The following is a 25915-nucleotide window of genomic DNA, read 5'->3' on the forward strand; positions in this document are numbered from 1 at the left end:
GACATACTGACTAGCTAAAGACAAAATCCTTCACCCTAAATTTTACTAGCTTCAAAATGGTTTCAGGGGGAAATAAAGAAACAAGCTTAGGTGAAGAAACACACACAAAAAAACCACCAAAAAACCCAAACCAAGGAATTCCAGAAAGTGCAAGCATACCCAGAGGAAGCACGGATACAGCTTCAGCCTCATTCCCACAGTTCTTAGTAACACCACTACACGGAGAAAACATCCCACAGAGAAAAACCGGAAGCCACTTACGACAGAGAGAAACTTGCTGATGCATGAAAGTGTGAGTAGAACACAACTTTAAACAAGCAGTTAAACCATCAGCAAAACCGAAGACAAAGAAAAGCCTTGTTGTAAGAGGGAAATGCCTAAGCTTAAACAAGCGATACATACCCGTCTGTCGATCTTATCACCCTGTAAATTACACATGACAAATTACTCAGAAATATTACTGCTTTAGAAAAAGTTAGATCTAGAAAAATCCCTCACAGATGGTCTCTACGAACCCACACCAATACTTTGGGACAGGACAGTTCAAATCTTTTATTATGTAACAGTGCTTCTACATTTTGGAGGAGAAAGGATCATTTTATAGCACTGTGACGACTCAGAGTGGGAAGACACCAAGATCTGGAGAATTTGTCGTTACGCGCTGTGAAGGAGCAAACTCTGCTGGCGGCGGTCAGTTAATTGCTATTCGGCTTAAGAGAAGCTGTTTTCAACAGACAACAGCATGAGAATGGCAAGTAGTAAATACATAAAGATATGGATATTTGGGGGTAATTTTTTCAAATCACAAAGAAATAAATGATAAATCAAAGATAAAACAAGCTTTCAACCTAAGTAAACAGATTTTAAACAACAAAGGGAGCAGACAACCCCCTTTTCACCACAGTTAATTCTTCCGGAATTCTTCACCTTTAATTTATAGCTTTCTGTGGATGGCACTGATGTTTCTTTAAAAGCTCACAATAAAACAGTTCAATGAGTGTGACAAAATTCAAAATTAAGGACGACACAGGACCTTAGCACAGGGAGAGAGGCAGGAAAATTCCAGGGGACAGCACAATTTTAGACTTAAGTACACGTTTACTCTGAGTGGTTCTGAGTGGTTGATGACCGTAGTTTCACTGAAGAGTGAACCTGCACTGTTCAACCGCAAGGTTGGTGCATGGGGACAAACCATCCACGAGTAAGTGATATTCCTAAGCACCTTCACACCCACACTTCGGTGAAGCACTGCTGTTCTCATCGGGGGTCTAGGGGTGTGCAAACAGTTACATTTTTGTCTGTCTTACTAGCTAAGTTATTAGCTTTAGGATTCTGATGATTTGAGAGCTCGTAGACATCAAGGAGTCCAAGGGTTAACTGTATCAGCGATGGGCTGGTATCCTACCTTTGCCACCTACAAGGAAGACGGATTGGTTTGGGAAGAGAAAGGAGGAGGCACACAGCTATGAACCACTTTGTTCCATGCCTCTTACAAACTGACTCAAATTTGGCCACAGAGCAGGACGAGAACAGAACAGTGCAATAACACTGCGGATGATGGAAAAGGAAACAAAGAAAAACAAGTTACCTTTCTGTCCGGAATATGTGTTTCCGTCATGAAGCAGACCTTATCAACTATTTGACAAAACCACTCATGTAAGACTATTTACTGCTTTCTCTCCACGAACTGTTTCTGGTTACAATGAGCCAAAGTGCAGGTAAGCCCACACCTCTTTCCTTTTCTATCTGCATGTACTAAGGATATCCTTAAATTCCTGTATCGCTGACATACAAATGTATGGCAGAGACTTTTCTCCCCTTCGAGAGTTCCACTCACCACGTTACCTGTGAAAGGATGTTGGTGCACTGTTGTAATAAAGACACCGGAGGGTTGCCGATACTCGTAGCAAGTTGAACCCTGAGCAACTGTTCCTTCTGGGTAGCGTTTTCTTGCAGAGCGTGGGCAAGGGCCACGGCAGCACACCAGTTTGAAAGCGAATCGGTGGAAAACAGGCCTCCGCACAGTAACTGACCCGCCGAGACTGAGTTACCTGTTGCTACAAAGACAGCAAGCAGAGGGTAATAACAAATTAAATGCTGCTTTACACACACAACACACACAAATAGTTCGAAATACTATTTTAAATTTTGTTAATTAGCAATACTGAGTTACATCTGTAAAAGTCTGCTTTTCAAAACAAAATGAAAGACGACAAAAAAGGACTTTGGAAGAAGTGTGATAATATAAAGAGATGTAGAACATGTTAGGCATCAAACTGATGAGATGATATTCCAGAAAATCACTGTCTTAATTAAAAACTATATTTCTAAAGCAAATTCAAGGAAATGTTGTATTTCAAATGTTCCACTACATCCAAGGTCTTTTATCCTAGGATATGTTTTATCATTGAAAGCTTGAAAGACTGCTTACTTTTTAAAACAGAAATTAGAACGAAATTATTTACCATCAATAGTGGAAGGTAGGAGCGTTGACACAATTTCTCCTTGTCCTTTCTGGTTTTTATATAAGAAACACTGGAAACAATAGAGAACAGCACAGCGCAGTACAAACGGCTGTCTTTCGTTGACCATGGACATGAGAAGAACTACAATTGCCGGCCTGTTGTGTTTAAAAAGAAAAGAACAGAAAGAAACATTGCAACCCAAGTATACGAGTCAACAGCCAGTCGTTGCTGCTGACTGAAGAACCGTAATAATAAAGTAATATTTCTTCAAGTTAATATTTCCATCTCCATTTCACAGGAACACTAACTGCAATGGAGACAAGCGATCTGTTGGCTTAAGGCCCGGAGGAGGGAGTGTGGTATCTGAGCCCAAATACCTAAGCTCCTGGGCCCACAAATTCTTTTCAAATAGCAACGTGCTTATCTTGTCAGATGATTCTAGTTTCAGAACATACAGTTGAACTTCTTAAGGGAACAAGATGTATATACGAGATACACTAAAAACCCGAAGTAAGTTTTGACTTCCTCAGAGAAATCGCAAGATTTCCCTCTTCCTACCTTGGTGGGTTTGAAGGTGCATTTACAGAAGCAAAGTAGTCTTGGTTTACTTGGTAGCCTCGAATAACTTCTGATACAGTATTAATGGTCTATTAAGGGGGGAAAAATAAAAATTTAGAGAGAGAACGTCAAGGAAGAAAACCTGTTTTCAAAGGAAGAAAATGTTTTATCCTTCTGTGTTTTGCTTTTAAATGCCAAAACTCAGACACCAAAAAAAGCAGTGACAGCATTATAATCTTCTAACACTTTTTTGAAATAACATTTTAAAACATTAAGTGCAGGCCTCTAATTAGAAATAACACCTGACTACAAGCATTTAAAATATCAAAAAACTAAAATTAATAGTATTCTCTAAGAGACAGAATCTATTTCTACAAAACAAGGATGCTTTAGGATAAAATCGGAGAAGACATTTAAAATCTAACAAATTAAATTTCAATTTGAGGATGAAGTTGAAAATACCTCCAAGAAAATAGAATAAAAAGACAAACTAGGCCCATAGAAAGTCCAACAATCTTTCAATAGAGTTGCAGAAGCAGGACATAAAAAAATTATCAGGAAATACGAAAAACATTCTTAGAACTGAAGAACTGTCTACAGCTTGAAAGGGCCCAGTGAGTGACAAAAATAATTGAAGAGGGAAAAAAAAGTCTGTAGTACTGTACATCATCAGGATATTTCTGGAAACGAGAAAGAAAGAGAAGATCCCAAAAGTTTCTAGAGAAAAAAAGATTACATAAAAAAGCTTAAGATTAAAAATGGCTTCAGATTTTTTACGGCAGCATTGAAATAATGTTCTGAAAGTTGAGTGTTAGGATTTCCAACTCTGAATGGATACCTAGCCAAACATTTGAACTGAAAGTAGAAGAATGACATCAAAGAGCTAAAACCAAGTTCTCCTGCCATTTACCTTTTTCAGGAAGTGAAGTCAACTAAGATAACGAGCCAAAAGGTTCAGGGTTAAAGACATGGGCTGGTAACCAAGGATTTCAGTCAAGAGAGAAGTAAAAGAAGATCCTAGGGGGCTGGTCAAAGTCCCAGGACAAGAGATGTGCACAGAAGGAGAGAATAACCAGCCCACATTGGAGCAGGAAGATGGAAGGCTTCCAGAAAGAAAACCGCCTGGGATGGAAATGTGTTAAGCATGTGATGTCACTAATACGCAGGCTCACAGAAAATCAAGAAGACGAAAAAAGAACACTAGGAAATTAGGAAAAAAGAACAAAACTTAGGAAAGAGAAAGGGATATTTAACAAAAGATATGGGCAACCTGTCAGGACCCCTCTCACTCTTGAGAGCTTTTTCTGTATCTTCACTTAATAAACTTCTATCACTTAAAAAAAGAAAGATAATTAGCTCTGTTCCCTGCTCTGGCTTAGCAGGGAACAGTATTTATATAGTCAAAGAATTATAAGCCCTGAGTACTGGATTTACACACAAATTACTGGGGTGACAGAAGGAAGTAAAGTGAGAGGGTTATACAATGGGGAAGCAAGACTTAAGTCAGGGCGGAGTGAGGCTAAAGATAGCAGGTTTTGTTACAGAAATTTTATTATCATCCATTCTTTTAATGTGCATGTGTTAATTTGAGAAAAACTTCAAAAACAATTCAAATAAACTCCACCTTTCTTTCCTTCAAACTATCTTCCTTTTCTTAATAGGCAGGCAACAAAAAATGCCAAACGTCAGGGAGAAAGAATGTACAATTCTAGGAATATGTAAGACTACTTACAGTCTCAGGTCTTACTTGACTAAATCATACGGTTCTCAAAATTAAAACCATCAATCATACTGGGTATTCCTGCTGAATACAATAAAATTACTGAGAAACCCTGTACGCTTTCGCATTATTCATATACTAACGAACTTGAGGACGGAGTATACCTTTGGGGCTTACTACTGTCATCATTATGCTAATTAGATTTTAGCAGGACCAGTTCGGAATTTAACACATGAAAGTGGTTCACTTCGACTGTTTTTCCTTTAGCTGACATCTGATTCCTCTTAGGACTCCCGATTTCAACGGGCGCGGTTTACCTCAGTCAGGATGTCGGCAGGAACGCCCGTGGCCATGAGGATGGTGCAGAGCTGCTGCAGTAAGCCGCACTGGAACATGGCTTTCTGGCAGCTGCTCGTGGCCCCGGGAGGGTTGGTGGGAGAGACCAGCACGCGAACAAGCTGCGGAAGAAGGAGCAAACAAAATGTGTCTTTTAAGGATTTGAAGAGTCTGGAGGGAAAGGATCTGTATGAACACAAGATCTGTGTGAAGGCTTCCCTCCCCTCCCCGGCCAGATCTCGGGGCTCTTCCCTTCACGCTCTCAGGGCAACAGCTCTGCTACGGCACGCGGTGCGCTACGCCGTTTGCGCCACTTTGTGTCCTTCAGGGGACTGTGAACCCCCAAATGCCTCAGTCGTTTCTGTTCCAAAGAACAAGCCCAGTATTTATAACGTAGCTTATATTCAACGAATGAACGGATGAATGGAGTAACAGGGTGGTGTATTTCTTATCGAAGTCGAGACGAACCACCTAATTCCAGAGCAGATCTGGAAGCAGAGTGGCCTGAGGTGGGATAAATTCCCCTTCACCGGGAGCTACTTAAAGAGAGACCAGAACTAACAACTGAAGACGTGGCAGAAGATTTACGCATTATGCAAGGGGTTGGCCTCATTGATCGTTAATGCTAATTAAATCCTTACCGCTCAATGATTAGTCTGAACTTGAACATGAAATCTGAGAAAAAACATGTCATCCCCAACATTTTCAGCACAGTTATATCTACAAAATAATTTTATATGTAGCTTGTATTTTAAAACTACACTCACAGGTCTGTGTGTGTACAAAGCCTTATATATTAAGATCACATGGGAAATTTATGATAACACTTTATTAAGAGGGTTAATTAAGGGGTGCCTGGGTGGCTCAATCAGTTGGACATCTGCCTTTGGCTCAGATCTTGATCCCAGGACTCTGGGATCAGAGTCCTGGGATCAAGCCCCAAGTTGGGCTCCCTGCTCAATGCAGAGTCTGCCTTTCCCTCTCCCCCCTGGCCTCCCCTCCCCTGCTTGTGCTCTTTCTTTCCTCTCTCAAATAAATAAATAAAATCTTAAAAAAAAAAAAAAAGAGGGTTGATTAATACACTGATGTCACTAGAGAGCAGCTTTAGGATTACCTATTGGTTTAAATCCTTAAACCGTTCTAGTTAGGCCTCCAAGGCTTTTATTTTTTTAATTTATCCTCCTATCCTTATGTGGCTGGGGGGGGGGGCAGGGGGACTATATATACATACATATATATGTGTATATGTATATATGTACGTGTGTGTGTAAAACAAATACCAAGCTAGATGTCATTTCTCCCATAAATATTTCTATATGCATCTCTAACTAAAAAGGATCTTAAAAAACATAATCATCATGCTATCACCACACCTAACAAAATCAACAATAATTCCCTAATACAATCTAATCACTTGGGTATCTTTATTGATGATGTAAAAAAAAGAAAAAGCCATTATCCATCTTCTAGATGACAGAGAAGTAGGAAAAGGTGACAGAAGAAAGAGGTAATACTTAATACGAGGATGAGAAAGTAACGGAAGACTTAATGACAACATTCAAATTTGTAAAATACTGTAAGGAATGGACTTGTATTTCCCCAGAGAGCAAACCAAGGGGAAGTCTGTAGAAGTTATATCAAGGCAGACTTGAACCCATTATATGGATTAAGTTTTTAATAACTAGAATTACCCCAAAACGAAAAGGATTCTCTCAGAAGGTAATGAGCTTTCTGAGAGCTGCAGGCAGTAACTGCCCAAAAAATGGTCTACAAGAGGGTGTATTTGCCTGTAGGCATAGGAGGCAGACCTAGTCATAACACTATCATTTCAGGACAAAATTAAAATGTTTTACAACTAAAAAATGTTTTGAAAAGATGAGCATCCCCCAAATTTAATCCGTAAAATCTGAATAAAATATCCTTAAGCCCATCAATTTCAACTTACAGAATTTTTAAGATCAATCATGATTTCAACGGCAATGATGAATAAATTCCAGTTAGGATGTTAACTATTCAAACAGGACCATTTATCACCATTTTTGGTGTAGTTTCATTTGGTGCAACATAGAGAACTCAAAGTACAAGCAACCCTACATACAGCTATAAAGAAATAGCATTGGACAGGTTGAAAAGCAGAAGATAACCTGCGGCCTTTGAAGTCATGAATGTATAAACTACTCGATTTTTGACATGGAGAATATATTAAAGTGAATTAAACTCAGGCTCTTTATTTTGAAGTTTACGTTCAAGATTTTATTCACTTTTTTTTAAGTCAAGAGTACTTAACCAATTTACTACATACCTAATTTTTGTTGATATTCAGTATGCTAGTCTACGTTTTTGTTTTTGTTTTTGGTAAAACAGTACTTTACTTTTTAAACAGCAATACTTTCTTCAAAAATAATTCCTTACATAGTCCCCTAAACTACAAAACACGCACGGACTCCTCCAGCACTTAAAATGATTGCTGCTCGGCAAAACAGACCTAAGTTTTTGCACATCACCAGACCCTTCCCTCTGTCTAACCACGTTTTGAAAGGTGCTTTCCTAGAGGAAGTTCCTTTATTAAGAAAGGTACTGGGCAAAGATATCAAGCTTACTACTTTGGATGCTATTTTGAAAGGATAAAAAACTAACACAGTCTTGAAATATGTAATACTGACATAGGAAAACAGAGTGATGAAGGGAGGAGAGTAAAATAGAAAGATTCTACCCATGTTGTCCTATAAAATATTTTCCTAACCACTCTTAGGCATATTCTATATAGGGTAACTATAATTTTTTATCTAAATTGGGACAGTTTAGAAGTGAAAGAAGGCACTGTTACAATAATTACAAAATGAATACTATCCAAGCAATATGGGACATCTGGTCACCCTAATCATCGATCAGCCCTACAGAGTCAACTCCCAGGGTAGGCAGCAATATTCAGACTCTAATTGTTAGAGAAACTATCTATCTAGTTTTAAGGAAAACAACTTCAGAGACGCAGACATAATGCAGAGAGATATTCAAACACCCACAAGAATCACCAGAGAGTCAGTAAGTTGGGAGGCTAGTGTACAAATTTAAGGATTGAGAAGGCATAATAAAAGAAAAAATAAGTAAAATACTTCAAAGAATTTCATATATTCTCTGAAGCAGAAATCATTTGGGATCCTACTGTCTTCACTTTTACTACCATCACCACTAAGCGTTCACCATAAAGCTTAAATAAAATTACCCGTGATGTGTTAGTTTAACCTGTATCCGGTTTAAAACAGATTATTCATCTTTGGGGGCAGGCACATTAATATTCATTTCCTAGCAGTCAGTGCCTAACTCCCAGTAAATGTTTACTGAATGAATTTATTTGTTGGACGTAGTATTCTGAACGTTAAAGCCTTAACTGAAGAAATCAGACTTAAAAAATTCGAATCGACAATCTAACATATTATTCTCTGGGTGCAAAAGGTTCATCAGGACACTATGTATTTGGATTTGCTTTAAAATAATCCAGCAGGACAAGAAAGTGGGATAAAAGGTGAAACGAAACTGCCAGGTGTTCATAATTATTAAGCTGAGTGATGGACGTATGGAATGGGGGCTGGGGGCGGTTAATGGCAGAGATCTCTGAACAGAACTGCAAATTCGTACTAAAAGATTTTTTAAAGCCCATGTGAAACCAACTCAACATCCTAAATGTATCAAACACAAGCAATTCGCTTTGCTTTGAAAGGAACAATGTCAAAATTCTTACCACGTTTATATCTAACTACGGTATACCTGTAGCATGACGTGCAGATTAGTCACTTTCTGTGCAGACCAGCCAGAATTTTCATCTCCAACATGAAACCAAGGTTTCATACGTTGAATATATGAGCCTTCTTTAAAAAAATTTTGATTTGAATTGTTGTTTTTTAACAAGTTTTGGAGCAAAATCAGACAATCTTCCACTACTATACCTGGGAAAAGAACGTAAAATGGAGTGTTAAGGCTGATAAAACCCGAAGGCAAATTCAATCCCCAAACACTTTTTGCTGCCAGGGCAGGGGCTGAAGGGGGGCAGGAGGGTGATGTGCTGAGGGAGGGGGAGAGAGTTTTTTTTTTTTAAGATTTTATTTATTTATTTGGAAGAGAGAGACAGTGAGAGAGGGAACACAAGCAAGGGAAGCGGGAGAGGGAGAGGCAGGCTTCCTGAGGAGCAGGGAGCCTGATGTGGGGCTCGATCCCAGGACCCTGAGATCATGACCTGAGCTAAAGGCAGAGGCCCAACCCACTGAGCCACGCAGGCGCCCTGAGAATATTTTTTTTTTTTTTAAGATTTTATTTATTCATTTTAGAGAGAGAGAGGCAGAGACATGCGTAGACACCAGTGCAGGGGAGAAGCAAAGAGGAAGAAGAACCAGCAGATTACTCCATGCTGAGCTCACAGCCCCAGGCAAGGCTTGATCTCATGACCCTGAGATCATGACCTGATGACCTGAGCTTGAGCCAAAATCAAGAGTACAAAACTTAACTGACTGAGTCACCCAGACCAAACACCCCCACCAAACACTCTTAAAAAAAAAAAAAAAAAAAAAAAGACAGATCTCCAAGCTCAGCATTTCTTCAGTTCGGCAAGGCAGAAAGCCTGTGCTGACTCCTGATGGCCACAGTCCACAAGCTGTATGCTCTGATTCAGGTCCCCACCGCTCTCCTGACCACTGCGTTCAACTATCCACTCACCTCAGTAACTCGTAATTTTTCGTCAGATCCCAGACTGAACACCAAGCCCTGATGACCCGGCTAGTCTCACCGGCTACATGCTTCATGAAAGCCTGCTCCTTTTATTACGTAGGATGTGTCTTGTCCACTAGGTTATAATTCACAGAGACAGGAATGTGAACATCCTACTAGGATATAGTGACTTACTCTACGTCCTCAGCAGAGACAGAGGAAAGATACAAATATCAGGTCGCTATTAAATATTTGTTGAATGAATCAACCATATCTTAACCTAAGATATAACCTGACATTGTTGTCTTGATGTCTCTTTCTTGAAACTTCCTCTTGCCTTGGTTTCTAAAATACTAATTACCCTCTTCTCATTTTCCTTAAAAGCCTCTGGCCACTCCGCAGGCTTCCCATCGTTCCTGGCTCCTGTTCTCCATCTACTCCTCTCTCTGCTCACAACATACTGTTCCACGGGGTACTTGCACCCACACCACAGCTTACACTGCTTTCATGGCTTAAAGCTCCCCAATGATCTCCACTTCACCAAGTGCCAGTTTAACCACGGATCTGTTCCCTCTGTTGACAATATGATTGATACCAGACGCTCACAGCTGATAGGTTCCTCTGTATCCTACATCCACACTTTCACCTCTACTAGTTGAACTTTATGTTTACAAAAATCAGTTGCTTTTTTTTTAAATTAATAGACTTTATTTTGGGGGGCACCTTGGCAGCTCAGTCCAAAAAGCATAACCACTGTTGATCTTGGGGTTGACTGAGTTCAAGCCCTATGTTGAGGGTCAAGATCACTTAAATAAACAAAACTATAAAAAAAAGGACTAATTCTTAGAGCAGCTTAACAGTGTTTTGTAGAGAAATTTTCAATGTTAATGAAGTCCTATGTACCAATTTTTTCTTTCATGGATCCTGCCTCTAGTATTGTACCTAAGAGTAAACAACTTTTGTAATTTATAAAGCTACCATGCTATTTGCCCTAGTTATTAATTAACTATTATATAAACTGCCAAATAATAGTTCTCTCTTATCTGCAGTTTTACTTTCTGAAGTCTCACTTATCTGGGATCAAGTGCAGTCTCCAGAAACCGGTGATCGTCCTGATTTAGCCTCAGAAGGTTAATAGCAGCTTAATGTACATCACAATGCCTACACCATTCGCCTCACCTCATCACATAGACACTTTATCATTTCATATTATCAAGAGAAGCAACGTGAGTTCAGCACAGTATTTTCAGAGACAGAAGAAGATCAGATCACGTTCACATAACTTTAACTACAGCATATTGTTACAACTGTTCTTTATTATTAGTTGCTGTTAATCTCTTACTGTGCCTAATTTGTAAATTAAACTTTATCACAGGTATGTATGTATAGAAAAAACACTGTATACATAAGGTTTAGTACTATCTGTGATTTCAGGTATCCACTGGGGGTCTTGGAATGTATACCTTATAGATAGGGTTTTTATAAAAACTAAGTCTTTGGCAAAACTCAATGAAAGCAAGTCATTAAGAATAGCTGTTGTTATATACGGGTGATAGCAGTCTAAAACACAAGAAAAGTAATTGTAAAAACCCACGAAGATCTCGCACTTCACTTTAAAGAAACCCAAAAGCAAATCCTACACGATGTATTACAGATGTGATATAATAAAGATGCAGAAAGATGATGGAAAAACTCCCATCAGTCGACCCATATTCGAAGAAAAGGTTCTGGCCCTAACTCAAAAGATCACTTTACAATGCATATTTAAAAAAAAAACATTACATTTAACTTGAAATAAAAATGTTAAAGGTGCATATTTTAAATCCTGTTTAAAATCTCTGATTTAACCTGTCCTGCTCTCCAAATGAGAGGCTTCCTTACTGCATACGGCTGGACCATGTGGATCCTCACCTCCTGAGGAGGAACCACTGTATGTGTCTCTTAGGAAGGACCATAAATCTCCATTAAATAAGATCTGCCATTAAGGAGCATCAGAAGGCCCTGGAGGAAAGAGAATGTCAAAACCCTCACCATCACTGGCAGGCCTTCCCTCCACTGTGCAAAGTGAATTCTAGAGCTTTGAAGGCTACCAAGGGTCTCAAGGAGCCACTGGAACTTACCTTAGCAATCCTAAAGACTAGCCAATCCTACCTTGTATTAAAATTCCGTTTTCCTTGGCCGCCTCTGAAAATACAGACCTCGCTAATCACCTGTGCACCTCCATGTTCTCACCTTAGAATGCGTAATCTCCTTTCAACTCTTTCAAGATGCTACCTCTAACTCCTAAATAAAACCTACTATGCCCTCAATCACTTCATGAAATTTTTTTTTTTTTAAGATTTATTTATTTTGGAGAGAGAGAGCATGCACAAGCAGGGGAGAGGGGCAAAGGGAGAGGGAGAAGCAGACTCCCCAGTGAGCAGGGAGCCTGACGTGGCGCTCAATCTCAGGACCCCCAGATCATGACCTGAGCCGAAGGCAGCCGCTTAACCGACTGAGCCACCCAGGTGCCCCAAAATGTTTTTTTCTTTAAAGAAGCTACCTTCTGTGCCTGGGTGGCTCAGTCAGTTACGCGTCTGCCTTCGGTTCATGTCATGATCTCAGGGCCTGGGAGTGAGCCTCACATTGGGCTCCCTGCTCATTAGGGAGCCTCTTCTCCTTCTCCCTCTGCTGCTCCCCCGGCTTGTGCTCTCTACCTGTTAAATAAATAAAAACAATCCTTACAAAAAAAAAAGAGGCAGCTGCTGCCTTACCTTTTAACATTCTGAAGGGCAGGCAGTTCATGCTTTCAGTTCCATGTACGAGTCAGAATGTGCCATCTATGACCTCCCAGCCCAGCGTACTTTCCAGAGACCACAGTTCCTCTGCCTTCTCACAAAATCTCCCGTTTCCTTGAGGATCAGGCCGTGTGCCCGTATGATCTCTTACCACTCCTCATTGCTTATGTAACAAAAACCGTGGTCACTACTCTGTTCACTGACAGCATCACGGGCATCTTTAAAATGTTTTTTTTTTATTTTTTTTTTTTTATTTTTTTTTTTTTAAAGATTTTATTTATTAATTTTGACAGAGAGAGATCACAAGTAGGCAGAGAGGCAGGCAGAGAGAGTGAGAGGGAAGCAGGCTCCCTTCAGTGCAGAGAGCCCGACGTGGGACTCGATCCCAGGACCCTGAGATCATGACCTGAGCTGAAGGCAGCGGCTTAAACCACTGAGCCACCCAGGCGCCCCGCATCACGGGCATCTTGCTCAAAATCTTCTTTCTCTACTTCCTGCTGTCACTCTTGATTTCAGTGACTATCCCTCTAATACCTGGACTTCTCAGTTCCCTGATCTCACTGTCAGAATTCTCATTCCATGACAAAACCTCCCATCTTTCCCGCTCAGGTATTTTTCAACCTATCTGCTCTACGGCTTACCTGCTACTTTCAACCCAACAAGTCTTCTTTCTTCCTTTTTAGGAACCCTCTCTATCTTTACTTTCCTCCCTATCTAGCTTAGATTATACAAATCTTCATTTCTTCACTCTGTAGATAACAAACTAAGTTCTCTTGTCTTACTTTCTTTTCATAGCACCTTCCTCGAAAAAACAAAATCCTGTGAAAAATTAACTGCTTGGTTTTTTTTTTTTTTCTCTATCGCACCTAGGCAGCTGAGTACTGGAAGGGAGTGGGGAGACAGAATCACCTAATCAAGCAATCGGCAGTGCTGTAAATCACAGTGAAAACCCTCAATGGGGCTTTTATCCCTGCCTGGAAATCTTCCTAATTACAACAGTCAACTAGCTCTCTTATTCCGCAAAAGACTTTTTACCTCCCCTGTAATTCTCAGCTGTGTCCTCCTCTTTCCCTCTCAGCATGACTCTATTTTCAATTCAACTTCCTACCACCAAATCTGCAAAAGGACCTACCTCTCCACCTGTGCACTCCCCATTATGATGGAAGATGTGTTCTTTTCCTGTCTTAAAAGCCAACTCCAAACCCTACTCTGGATTCCAATCCTTCTTCCTTTTTTAGGTATTATGAATCAATGATTGATCATCTCTCCTCTCTCTCTCATATCCTTCCTCTTCTCAACTTGGTTATATTGGTTGCAGTCTCTCTCATTTTAAAGAAAAGACCCTCATAGATTAAAGAAGAATAATCTGATGATCTCCATAGATATAGAAAAAAAATTCACTAAAATTCAAGATTCAAGGACAGCTGGGTGGCTCAGCTGGTTAAGCAACTGCCTTCAGCTCAGGTCATGATCCTAAGGTCCTGGGATTGATCTCCACATCAGACTCCCCTGTTCTGCAGGGGAGCCTGCTTCTGACAGAGATCACAAGCAGGCAGAGAGGCAGGCTCCCTGCTGAGCAGAAAGCCCGACATGGGGCTCATCCCTGCCGCTCCCCCTGCTTCTGCTCTCTCTTGCTCTAATAAATAAAATCTTAAAAAAAAAAAAAAGGAGTTTAAAAAAAATAAAATCAACATTCATTCACGATAAAAACTTAGCAAAAATAAAATTTAATGGTGAGACATCAGTGCTCTTATTAAAGTCAGCAACATTCAACAGTGTATTAAAGATTCTAATTAGTGCAATGAGATGAAAACGAAAAGTGGTGTAAGAACTGAAAATGAAGAAAAAATGATTAATTTTATGAGTAGAAAATATGATTATTTACACAGCCCAATTAGAATCAAGGGTTTAATAAGGTGGTTGGACACAAGATTAACATAATACAAAAATCAAGTAATGACCAGTTTGAGAATGTAAAAGAAAAAGATCACATTCATATGGTAACAAAACAAAATGCCTAGGAATCAATTTCATAAAAAAAAGATGTAACAGAGGCGCCTGGGTGGCTCAGTGGGTTGGGGCCTCTGCCTTCAGCTCAGGTCATGGGGATCAAGCCCCATGTCGGGCTCTCTGCTCAGCAGGGAGCCTGCCTCCCTTCCCCTCTCTCTGCCTGCCTCTCTGCCTGCTTGTGATCTCTGTCCGATAAATAAATAAAATCTTAAAAAAAAAAAAAAGATGTAACATTCTTTGGCTCAAAATTTTGAAACATGACTCAAAGATCTAAAAGAAGATTTGGGTTAAGACACTTGGGTTATGAATGGGAAGTCAATACATGAAGATGATAATTCTCCTTAAATTAATCTGTAAACCCAATATATTTCCAATCAAAATTCCAATGGGGGGGTGCCTGGCTGGCTCCTCGGTAGAGCATGTGACTCCTGATCTTGGGGTTGTAAGTTTGAGATCCACATATATATATTTATATTGTTATTGTTATTATAGTTATATTTAACATTTAGAACTTGACTAGCAAACACATTTCATTCAAATGAAACAACAAAAGGAAAATGCGTGTTAAGGCAATTAAGAAGAGGGCTTCACGATTCATTCAGATGACCCAAATACACTTCTCAGATATATTTGATCTGTATCCACAGTTCCTGAAAGCCCTTCAGAACCACAAAGGCGAAATGGGGATCTTGCTATTTATTAATGAAGGTGATTTTGGGACTCCATCCAAGGGCAGGCGCTGAATGCCAGTAAGACCAACCACGTGGCTATAGGTTGGAACTTTTCAGTCTCCTCAAGAAATCTCCCCACCTGGGCGCCTGGGTGGCTCAGTGGTTTAAGCCGCTGCCTTCGGCTCAGGTCATGATCTCAGGGTCCTGGGATCGAGTCCCACGTCGGGCTCTCTGCACTGAAGGGAGCCTGCTTCCCTCTCACTCTCTCTGCCTGCCTCTCTGCCTACTTGTGATCTCTCTCTGTCAAAATTAATAATAATAAAAAAAAAAAAAAAAAAAAAAAAGAAATCTCCCCACCTCCAGGGACGGGGAAGAGCATAGAGGTTGAATCAGCTAATGACCAGTAACTTAGTCAATCGTGAGTTTTTAATGAAGACTCCATAAAAAACCAAGAGGACAGTTTTTTGCCCCTTTTCAGAGAGCTTCCACACCTAGGGAACCAAAATGCTTCCATGCGTCATTGAGCTAGGACCCAAGCTTCTTGAGGACAGAAGCTCCTTTGTTCAGGATCTCCCCCTATGTATCTCTGTATCTGGCTATTGATTCATATCCTTTATAAACCAGTAAACATAAGTGTTTCCCTGAATTCTGTGAGGTAGGTCAGAAGCACAGGTAACAGCCTGGGGCTTGTGACTGGCATGTGAAGGTGGAGGGGGGAGGGCAGTCTTGTGGGACTAAACTTCCACCTATGGAATCTGATGCTATCTGTGGGTAGACAGGGTCAGAATTGAGTTGAATTCTCAAATACCCTGCTGGTATCTAACATTGGAATTGGATGTGGGAACCAGCCAATATAAAAGATTTTTCCTGTATTCTGGTAAGATATTATTATGAGGTTCAGTAATTAAGAAAGTATGGTTTTAGTGCAGAGTGAGACAAATGGAACAAAACAGAGAACTCAGAAACAGACCTTCACATGTATAGATGTTTGATTATAAATCTCATACCATCATTCAAATGCAAGATCCTCTTAATTAAATGTAAAAGACAACTGCAAAGCCTTTAGTAGAAGAAAATGATGAAAACTCTCTTTAAAACCTTGAGGTAGAGAGAAATTTTTAAAATAAAACACAAAAGAACAAACTATTTTTTAAAAGCCAATATATGGGGGCGCCTGGGTGGCTCAGTCAGTTAAGCATTTGACTTCAGTTCAGGTCATGATCTCAGGGTCCTGGGATAGAACCCCCATATCAGACTCTGTGCTCAGTGGGGAGTCTGCTTGTCCCTCTGCCCCTCCCCCTGCTTATGTTCTCGCTCTCTCAAATAAATAACAAAATCTTAAGGAAAAAAAAAGAGAAGGGGCGCCTGCGTGGCTCAGTGGGTTAAAGCCTCTGCCTTCAGCTCAGGTCATGATCCCAGGGTCCTAGGATTGAGCCCCGCATCCGGCTCTCTGCTCAGCAGGGAGCCTGCTTCCCCCCTCTCTCTCCCTCTGCCTGCCTCTCTGCCCACTTGTGATCTCTGTCAAATAAATAAATAAAATCTTTAAAAAAAAATGTAATCTTAAAAAAAAGCCAATATATGTGATTATTAAAATTTTAAACATTAATAGAAACACTACAAATAAACAGGATAAATAAAAAGAAATCCATACTCCACAAACCATAATGAAAGCAAGAATATAAAGTACGAGTTCATTTCTCCCTCGAAGTGCATCCCCTAAAAGTTAACAGTTCAGTGAACACGAAGGAATCTCTTTCCATCAATGTCCTCATACTATACCTCCATCGCTGTTCCCCTCCTCTGTAATAATGTCCAGGAGTCTCTCAAAAGCATTTTCGAAAGCAACAATTTTCTGGATTGCTCCATTGCTTCGTGTTAGAGCCTGCAGTAGTAACACACCCTTATGGAGGAAAAAAGACAACGTTTGGTAGAGAACAACTTTTATAAGACATTTCAAAATCACAGAATTTTAGAAGTGCAGGAATTTTGCAAGTTTAACTCTTTCACTTTATAGACAGGGGAAAAAAATGGCAGATAAGGTGAGCAATATGCCTCCCTAAAATTATAGATCTCAAAGAGATGGAGCCTAGACTAGAATCCATGTCTACTAACTCCTAATTCCACTCTCTTTTCACTGCACAATGTAATATACAACAATTCTTACATTTTCATCAATCATTACTTGGCTTTAATTGCAGCCTAAGAGACCTGGGCATAATTCTCCGTCTCAGGGATGATTCTGTTTGTGCTTCACAATAGCCATGGTACAAAATTATGAATTAAATAATATAAATCTTCAAACATCATCACATTCTAGCAGAGAAAGTTCACATTTTCCTGTAATTATCTGGCCCCTAAATTCCCAGGACTTGATTCTAAGTCAATAGAAAAGATGCATAAAACAATTCAGAGTAGTCTTTGCTTCTCTTAGTTTTTCTCAGCTTAAGCTGGATTTAGTTTATATATTCTGCAACCTCTTCATTATCATTTAAGAAAAACTCGCTGCCCACTTCTGCTTATTTCACCATTAAATAACAAGTATTTTGAAACAATAGCATTTGCTATTTCTTTGAAATAAGATTTTTTATGAAAAAAATTTTTTTAGGGGGGCGCCTGGGTGGCTCAGTGGATTAAGCCGCTGCCTTTGGCTCAGGTCATGATCTCAGGGTCCTGGGATCCAGACCCGCATCAGGCTCTCTGCTCCGCAGGGAGCCTGCTTCCTCCTCTCTCTCTGCCTGCCTCTCTGCCTACTTGTGATCTCTCTCTCTCTGTCAAATAAATAATCTTGGGTGGCTCAGTGGGTTAAGCCGCTGCCTTCGGCTCAGGTCATGATCTCGGGGTCCTGGGATCGAGTCCCGCATCGGGCTCTCTGCTCAGCAGGGAGCCTGCTTCCCTCTCTCTCTCTCTCTCTCTGCCTGCCTCTCTATCTACTTGTGATCTCTCTCTGTCAAATAAATAAATAATCTTTAAAAAAAAAAATTTTTTTTTTAAGGAAAAAAGCAGGTATTACTTAAGAGAAAGAAGAATTGCAAAGAGGTAGTTCAAAAGTCCTAAAAAAGGCAAATTAGCTTACTGAGTAGGTATTCACATAAGACCAAAGGAAAAAAAATTGTCCCTGGTCTTTATCTATTTATTTATTTAACAGAGCGAGAGAGGGAACACAAGCGGGGGGAGTGGAAGAAGGAGAAGCAGGCTTCCCTCTGAGCAGGGAGCCCAGTGCGGGGTTTGATCCCAGGACCCTGAGAACATAACCGGAGCCGAAGACACTCGGTTAACTGGCTGAGCCACCCAGGCGCCCTGCCCACAGTCTTTAAACTAGACTTATTCTACTCATTTTCCTAACTGTCAAGTCTCAACACTGAGATAAGAGAAAGGCAAAAGTAGCTTTTTTTTTTAGGTGTCAAATTCTCCCACTTAATGCTGTCCGGTTTAACTGCTACGAGAGTGGGGAAGGAATACGGTAGAAAGAACATTAAAGCTCTGAGTTAGATAAAGTGGATTTTAAAAATGATAGTCCTGGGGCGCCTGGGTGGCTCAGTGGTTTAAGCCGCTGCCTTCGGCTCAGGTCATGATCTCAGGGTCCTGGGATCGAGTCCCGCATCGGGCTCTCTGCTCGGCAGGGAGCCTGCTTCCCTCTTACTCTCTCTGCCTGCCTCTCCGCCTACTTGTGATCTCTCTCTGTCAAATAAATAAATAAAATCTTAAAAAAAAATTAAAAAAAAAAAAATGATAGTCCTATGTACTAGCTGTGCAACTTTAAGCAAATTACATAAATTCTAAGTATACCCATGTGTAAACTAAGGATATTATCTTTGTTATAGGATTTTTATTAAAAGTAAAGGAGATAAAATAACTTCTATGGAAGCTACCCGGTTGAGATGTACATAGTTCTTTATATTTTTTTTTTCATAGTACTTATATTTTAAGTTCTTAACACATGTTCATTTATTTTTCCTGACTATAAAGGGATATATTGCTCTAATCAAACATATCCACTAAATGCTATTAAGAGTGGAAGTATGCTCACTAGTTATTTAAAGTAAGTGGGTACCAAGTCCTTACTTTAAAAACTGGTAATTAAAGGCATTTATTCATCTATTATTCATTAATTCTACTTTTCAAGTATGTACTATATTTCAGGGTAACAAATTAGACTACTTGATGCAGTAAAGTTCTTCTTTGCAGGAGATTATAGCTTAATACATGTGAAATAATGACAGAATTATAGAAATCATTTTGGAACTCTTAACAAAATAACCGATTAAAGCAATGATCAGTAACAGAGAATCAGATGTACCTGATGAATCCGATAAAGTAAGGCTGGTAGAGAATTTACAGTGGAGAGATCCAAATCAAACCCACTGATCACTAAATGTGAGACAGTCAGATATTACCTGTCTCCTCATGTGTTGTAAAATTAAGTTCGCTGTATCATTAGGAAATATCCTAGCAAACAGGTGAACCAAAACCTAATCAAGCCCTTAGATAAGTTAACAGATATAACAATCAAATGTAATAAGAGAACTTTCTCTGGAAAACAACCATAAAAGATATCTTTAAGTCAAATGGAAAATCTGAATATGGAATGGTAATCTTATTGAAACTGAGGGCCAAGACATCATTGTTAACTTGTTAAATGTGATAATGGCATTGTAGTTATATCAGGATATATCCTGATATATTACATACCTTTGTATATTGCCATATATATCTATATATATCCTGATATATTTTACTATATATAAATACCCTAACACTTTAGTATACACACCATATATACATAGCATGTGTGTACATGTACGTATGGATACACACATACTATACATAATGGTATGTATACTAAAGTGTGTAATGGTGAAATTATATGATTGTTTCAATGTTTTTAAATGTCCCAGTCAAAAATAAATGACAGTGGTGAGAGGAGAGAGAGATGAAACAAGTATAACAAAATTTTGAAAACTGATGGTTTGTCTGTATTCTCTTCTTTCTCATAATAATTTCTTATAATAAAAAATTAAAGGGGGGCCTGGGTGGCTCAGTGGGTTAATAAGCCTCTGCCTTCAGCTCAGGTCATGATCTCAGGATCCTGAGATCGAGCCCCGCATCGGGCTTTCTGCTCAGCGGGGAGCCTGCTCCCCCCCACCCCCTCCCCCACCTCTCTGCCTGCTTGTGATCTCTGTCAAATAAATAAATAAAATCTTTAAAAAAATATATTAAAAAAATTAAAGATGGAATAACAGTCTATCACTTAGGAGTGAGCAGGTAGTTAACTCCTAGAGTTTTTCAACTTTTCTTGCTAATTTTTAAGCACGGTAACACAATAAAGAGGATCATGTCAGTGCACCGAAGGTAAATGACCAGCTAATTCTCCAATCCAGATCAAAATTAATGTTTCAAATATAAAACAAACTGGGGCTAAAAATCTTTACAGATGAGCACCCTGGGAAGCTAGTCAATGTTGACAACTATCACTGAGTACAATTAGAAAGTTGATTAAAAAGAAGGAAAGAATTTTTAAAGGAGAATAAAAAAAGAGAAGACCCAAGAGGAGGAAATGAGCAGTAGACTGCTCCAGGCGATCACAGTGCCAGTAAGAACCACCGGAGCTGCTATTTAGCTGCCTCTGGGGGCTGGTGTCAACTGAGGTGTACTGTGGTGTGTTATACCACAAACGTTATGACAGTAATTAGCCAAAAAAATTCAAATGAATCAGTTTACTAACCCCAAGAAAGGATGGCTGTAAAACATAAAAGCCAAGAATCTAGATGTTAAACATACATAACTTAATCCCTAATCATGAAATTAATGAACAGGAACATAAACAGAGAATCATTTTATCTGTCTCAAAAAAAATTGAGAAAAAGATGGGGTGCCTGGGTGGCTCAGTCACTTAAGCGTCTGACTTTCTATCTCAGCTCAGATCTTGATCTTAGGGTCATGAGTGCTGGGCTTGGAGCCTACCAAAAAAAAAAAAAAAACCCCCAAAACAAAAAAAAATTGAGAAAAAAGATTAAGAGCAGGAAAAAGAGTAAGGGTTAAAGGAAATGGTATATTTAAGAATGAAGCTAATGCAGTTATAGACACACACACACACACACACACACGCACACACACACACACACAAATTCTATGTGCAAATGAAATTAAATGGTAATGATACTAATAGAAATCCATGGAGAATTTCTTTAATAAATGGCTTAAACGGTGGGGAGCCTGGCGGGCTCAGTCAGTGGAGCATGCGACTCTTGACTCTTGATCTGGGTTGTAAGTCTGAGCCCCATGTTGGATGTAGAGATTACTTAAAAATAAAATCTTTAAAAAAAAAGTAAACAAATAAATAATAAAATAAAATAGAATGGAAAATTTTTTTAAAAAAGGTTTGTATGGTATCATTTTATTTATATTTAGGACCAAGAGAACAGGACAACATCAAATTTAAGATATATGGTAATATTTTAGTGAACGGAAGATTCTCAAAATTCCTAAGTAGATGAATACCCATCTAAATAAGAAAATTCTTAAAAGAATAATAGAGATTTGGGAGATGCCTGGGTGGCTCAGTTGGTTAAGCATCTGCCTTTGGCTCAGGTCATGATCCCAGGGTGCTGGGATCGAGTCCTGTATCAGGCTCCTTGCTCAGCGGGGAGCCTGCTTCTCCCTCTATCTGACGCTGCCTCTGCTTGTAAACGTGCACTCTCTTTTTCTTTCTGACAAATAAATAAATAAAATCTTAAAAAAAAAAAGAGAAATTTTAAAATGTCCCTCTTATGAGCTACATTACTATATTATTTCACCCCTTATAATACATACTACAGAAGGTTAAATAAAAAGTTAAAAAACTGTGTATGTGAACCAGAAGTCAAGAGCACTTCACTTGTGTCTCTGCTTTGCCACTAACCAGCTATGAAGCTAAGAGCAATCCAAATGGTATTTACTGGCAGTTAGGATGAGAAAGGCAGGGCCAGTTACTATATATACAAAGATGAACAGACGTCACTAACAACAAATCACTTGGTTTCTGTGAGTCTTGGCTTCCCAGCTTCCCAGTGTTAATATGGAGAATGAATTAACTTGATATGCTCTCCTAGCTCTAGAATCTGATTTTAAAAGGATTTTTCCAATTGTTGGCTCAAGTATTACAGTCTGGGGGTGCCTCGCTGGCTCAACTTGTGGAGCGTAAGACTCTTGACTTCAGGGTTGTGAGTTTGAGCCCCATTCCAGGTGTCAAGATTACTTAAAAATAAAATCTTTAGGGGCGCCTGGGTGGCTCAGTGGGTTAAAGCCTCTGCCTTCAGCTCAGGTAATGATCCCAGGGTCCTGGGATTGAGCCCCGCATCGGGCTCTCTGCTCAGCGGGGAGCCTGCTTCCTCCTCTCTCCCTGCCTGCCTCTCTGACTACTTGTAATCTCTGTCTATCAAATAAATAGTATCTTTTTAAAAAAAAAAATAAATAAATAAAATGAAATCTTTAAAAACACTTCAAAAATAAAAGTAGTACAGTCTTGACTAAATTGTAGCTAACGACCAGAAAAATGTTCAAACAACAACAAAAAAAACCATATCAATACAAAATACTCAAACTAATATGCAAGTAATAAATCAGAATGGAAAATAACTCCAGAGCAAATTATGCTCTACAGTTAGATGACGATTACAGGGAAAATCCTTTGAAATGCATATTCAATCAAATGAAGGTGAGAATTCCCAATGCAGTGCTTTAAGTTTACACAATTCAATGTCTGGGAATAGTTTCTTTACTCTTCCTAGAGGCAGAGTTTGGTGTCAAAAAGAAGATGAAATCCTAAACTTGTGGAAAGCATAAATTTGAATATGGAAATCATCTGTCTACACCAAAATACTGGACAGGCAGGAAACAAAGAAATAACATGGTCTTATATATAACTTAAAAAGATTGGCCAATATCCCTAATTTCCAAAGCTAACTTCTTACGACACTGAGTAAGGATCGAAAAGATTTCAAGCAAAGAGAGGGGGAAAAAGTTGCATATTCTTAGACTTCTTTTTCAAAATTAACTTACATCATTACGTATAACTTCCCTGGAATCCGCTAATAAGTCCATCAATCTTGAAACACCTAGAACATATAACCACGTGAAAAATAGTGGTTTAATCAAAATACAAATAATGATTTAAATTATACAATTTATTAACAAATCATTACAGTCTCCCTCTTTAGGTATGAGCCTCACTTTTAAATCAAAATTATTTAAGGAAGATGAGCCACTTACCCATAGGACTGACTAAAATAATTTGCTGCACCTGAGGTCCTAGTTGTTTTAAAAGAGAAGTAAGAAGCTTCACACCAGGCCAGCGGACATGGAAATCAAATTCCTGCAATATAAGAATTTAAAAAATATTTTAAATCTGTAATTTACATATTTAAGAAAACATTTTTTTCAACTAATAGTGGTAACAAAAACTACAAACATAGTTTAACAAACTTTAAAAAAGTAACTTGAGAAATAAATAGAAAACAGTTAATATAAATTGATTAAACTGTTCCTGACTAGGTAAAATAAAAATAGATATAAGCAGACAATATTTTAACAAATTATACAGTCCTTAAAACATGCATGTGAATCTCTTGCAATGATACAACAAATTTCATGACCTTAAAAAGGTATTATAGTATATGTTGCTTCCTCAGTAACACCCAAAAAGGAAAAAAAAAAAAGCAGCTTATTAAGATGACAAAAATAGCAAGATTCTTTATTTACCTCCAACAAAGATAACAGCAGAGTGACATTTTCAGGCTGCTTAATAAAAATTTCTGTAAACTGGCTTCCCAAATCCTCACTCTGTCTTGTGGAATTTTCTTCTGTAATATTCAAAGATATGACGCTGTTATTTTAAAGTATCCTTTTTGTGGAGGGGCTAAGCAGAAATGAGAATTTTCTTAGAATAGTATGGCTGGTAATGATAGCACAGTTATGCTGAAAAGATTATCCTTAAAATAACTTTCAATATCATTTAAATAAATAGTTATTCTTTAAATGCTTAAATATGATATTCAGGGGCACCTGGCTGGCTCAGGTTAAAGCCTCTGCCTTTGGCTCAGTCATGATCTCGGGGTCCTGGGATAGAGCCCCACATCAGGCTCTCTGCTCAGCAGGGAGCCTGCTTCCCCCTCTATCTCTGCCTGCGTCAAATAAATAATTAAAATCTTAAAAATAAATTAATTAAATAAATATGATATTCAAAGAAAAGACATCTAAATTTTCACATCTTTTCAAAGACATTTTTAGGTTACACTTCTAATTAGGGTACAAAGGACCTTAGTAGGGGGTATAGCTCAGTGGTAGAGCATTTGACTGCAAAGGAACTTAGTATAGTGATGGAGATATTCTACCTCAAATATGATAGTGATCACACTCTGGCATACATATGCCAAAACACACAGGACTATACAACCACAAAGAGTAAATTTCACTGTGTATAAATTATACCCAAAACCAGCCTCCCTCCCAAAACATTACTGACCACGGAGTCCTTGATGACTGTTAGTGTTGCTGTGTTAAATGATTTAATTACAAAATTAAACCAATCATCTGCATATTATTCAGTATTTTCTCCAAAAAAATCACTATATATACTATAAATTGTCAATAAAATCAGAATTTGACATTTACTTTTACATTTATTCCTTAAAAGATTGTATAATTGTCCTTAAGACTCAACAGTCTTTAGATTAAACTATACATTGTTTCAATGTCAAAAAAATGTAGGGGCGCCTGGGTGGCTCAGTGGGTTAAAGCCTCTGCCTTCGGCTCAGGTCATCATCCCAGGGTCCTGGGATAGAGCCCTGCATCGGGCTCTCTGCTCAGCGGGGAGCCTGCTTCCTCCTCTCTCTCTCTCTCTCTGCCTACTTGCGATCTCTCTCTCTGTCAAACAAATAAATAAAATCTTAAAAAAAAAATGTAAAGGACCACTAAAAACAGAAGCGATGATCACCAAAGCAAATTACCATTTACAATCTGCCTACGCTCTATATTCAACCTAGAGACGGCAAATACCCTCACCCATGCCACACAACCTTTCCTCCATTTCGCTCCGGGCACTGACTATAAACCAATGGAGCGGGCAGTCAAGCTTCCTCAAACAGTCCTTTTCTAATGTGACATTTTAATATTAACATACTTTAGAAATGGAAAAAACCCAGCAGATGATAGGAAAAGCAAAGCAATCCAACAGTGACAGTGAAAATCACATCCAATTATTTGTAGAAAAAAGAAGAGAGCAAAGGTAGAAGTGTTTTTCAGTCCTAAGTACCCACATATGCCGGGTTTCCCCTTCAGAAACTCTAGGAAATATTTCTCTTATCATCTAGTGTCAGTAAAGAATTAAATGCTTCTGGGACTTGAAATTACATTACTTACAAAATACTTCAGTTTTAAAAGGATTATTCTGGCAGCTGTGCTGAGAACAGAATGTCAGGGGAACAAGGAAAATAGGGAGACAATAATCAACAGCGACAAAAGGGAAGCAACAATCAAGGAAAGCAGTAAAGATGGCTTAGACCTCAGTGGTAGTAATTTTTATGAAATTTACTGTTTACTGAGATGAAAAACACTGAAGAAGCAAGCTAAGAGTACAGAGAGAAGTTTCATTTTGACAAGTCAAATACGTGACAAAGATTTGAGCGGAGGTATCAAGTAAGCAGT

General features: G+C 38.9%; 1 protein-coding gene across 2 annotated transcripts in view; it reads right to left on the minus strand.

Annotated features, from left to right (window-relative positions):
* Positions 1–25915, minus strand: part of USO1 (USO1 vesicle transport factor) — a 91329-nt gene that overhangs the window by 21635 nt on the left and 43779 nt on the right. For both annotated transcript variants that reach the window (XM_045998214.1, XM_045998213.1), the window contains exons 5-13: positions 23972–24072; positions 23483–23585; positions 23273–23328; positions 17015–17135; positions 8845–9023; positions 5061–5201; positions 3024–3112; positions 2466–2620; positions 1846–2057 (exon numbers count right to left, since the gene is read on the minus strand). In XM_045998214.1, the coding sequence (XP_045854170.1) occupies positions 1846–2057; positions 2466–2620; positions 3024–3112; positions 5061–5201; positions 8845–9023; positions 17015–17135; positions 23273–23328; positions 23483–23585; positions 23972–24072 (1157 nt within the window). The remainder of the gene's footprint in view (positions 1–1845; positions 2058–2465; positions 2621–3023; positions 3113–5060; positions 5202–8844; positions 9024–17014; positions 17136–23272; positions 23329–23482; positions 23586–23971; positions 24073–25915) is intronic.

Source organism: Meles meles, chromosome 2 (genome assembly GCF_922984935.1).
Source record: "Meles meles chromosome 2, mMelMel3.1 paternal haplotype, whole genome shotgun sequence".
NCBI classification, from domain to species: domain Eukaryota; kingdom Metazoa; phylum Chordata; class Mammalia; order Carnivora; family Mustelidae; genus Meles; species Meles meles.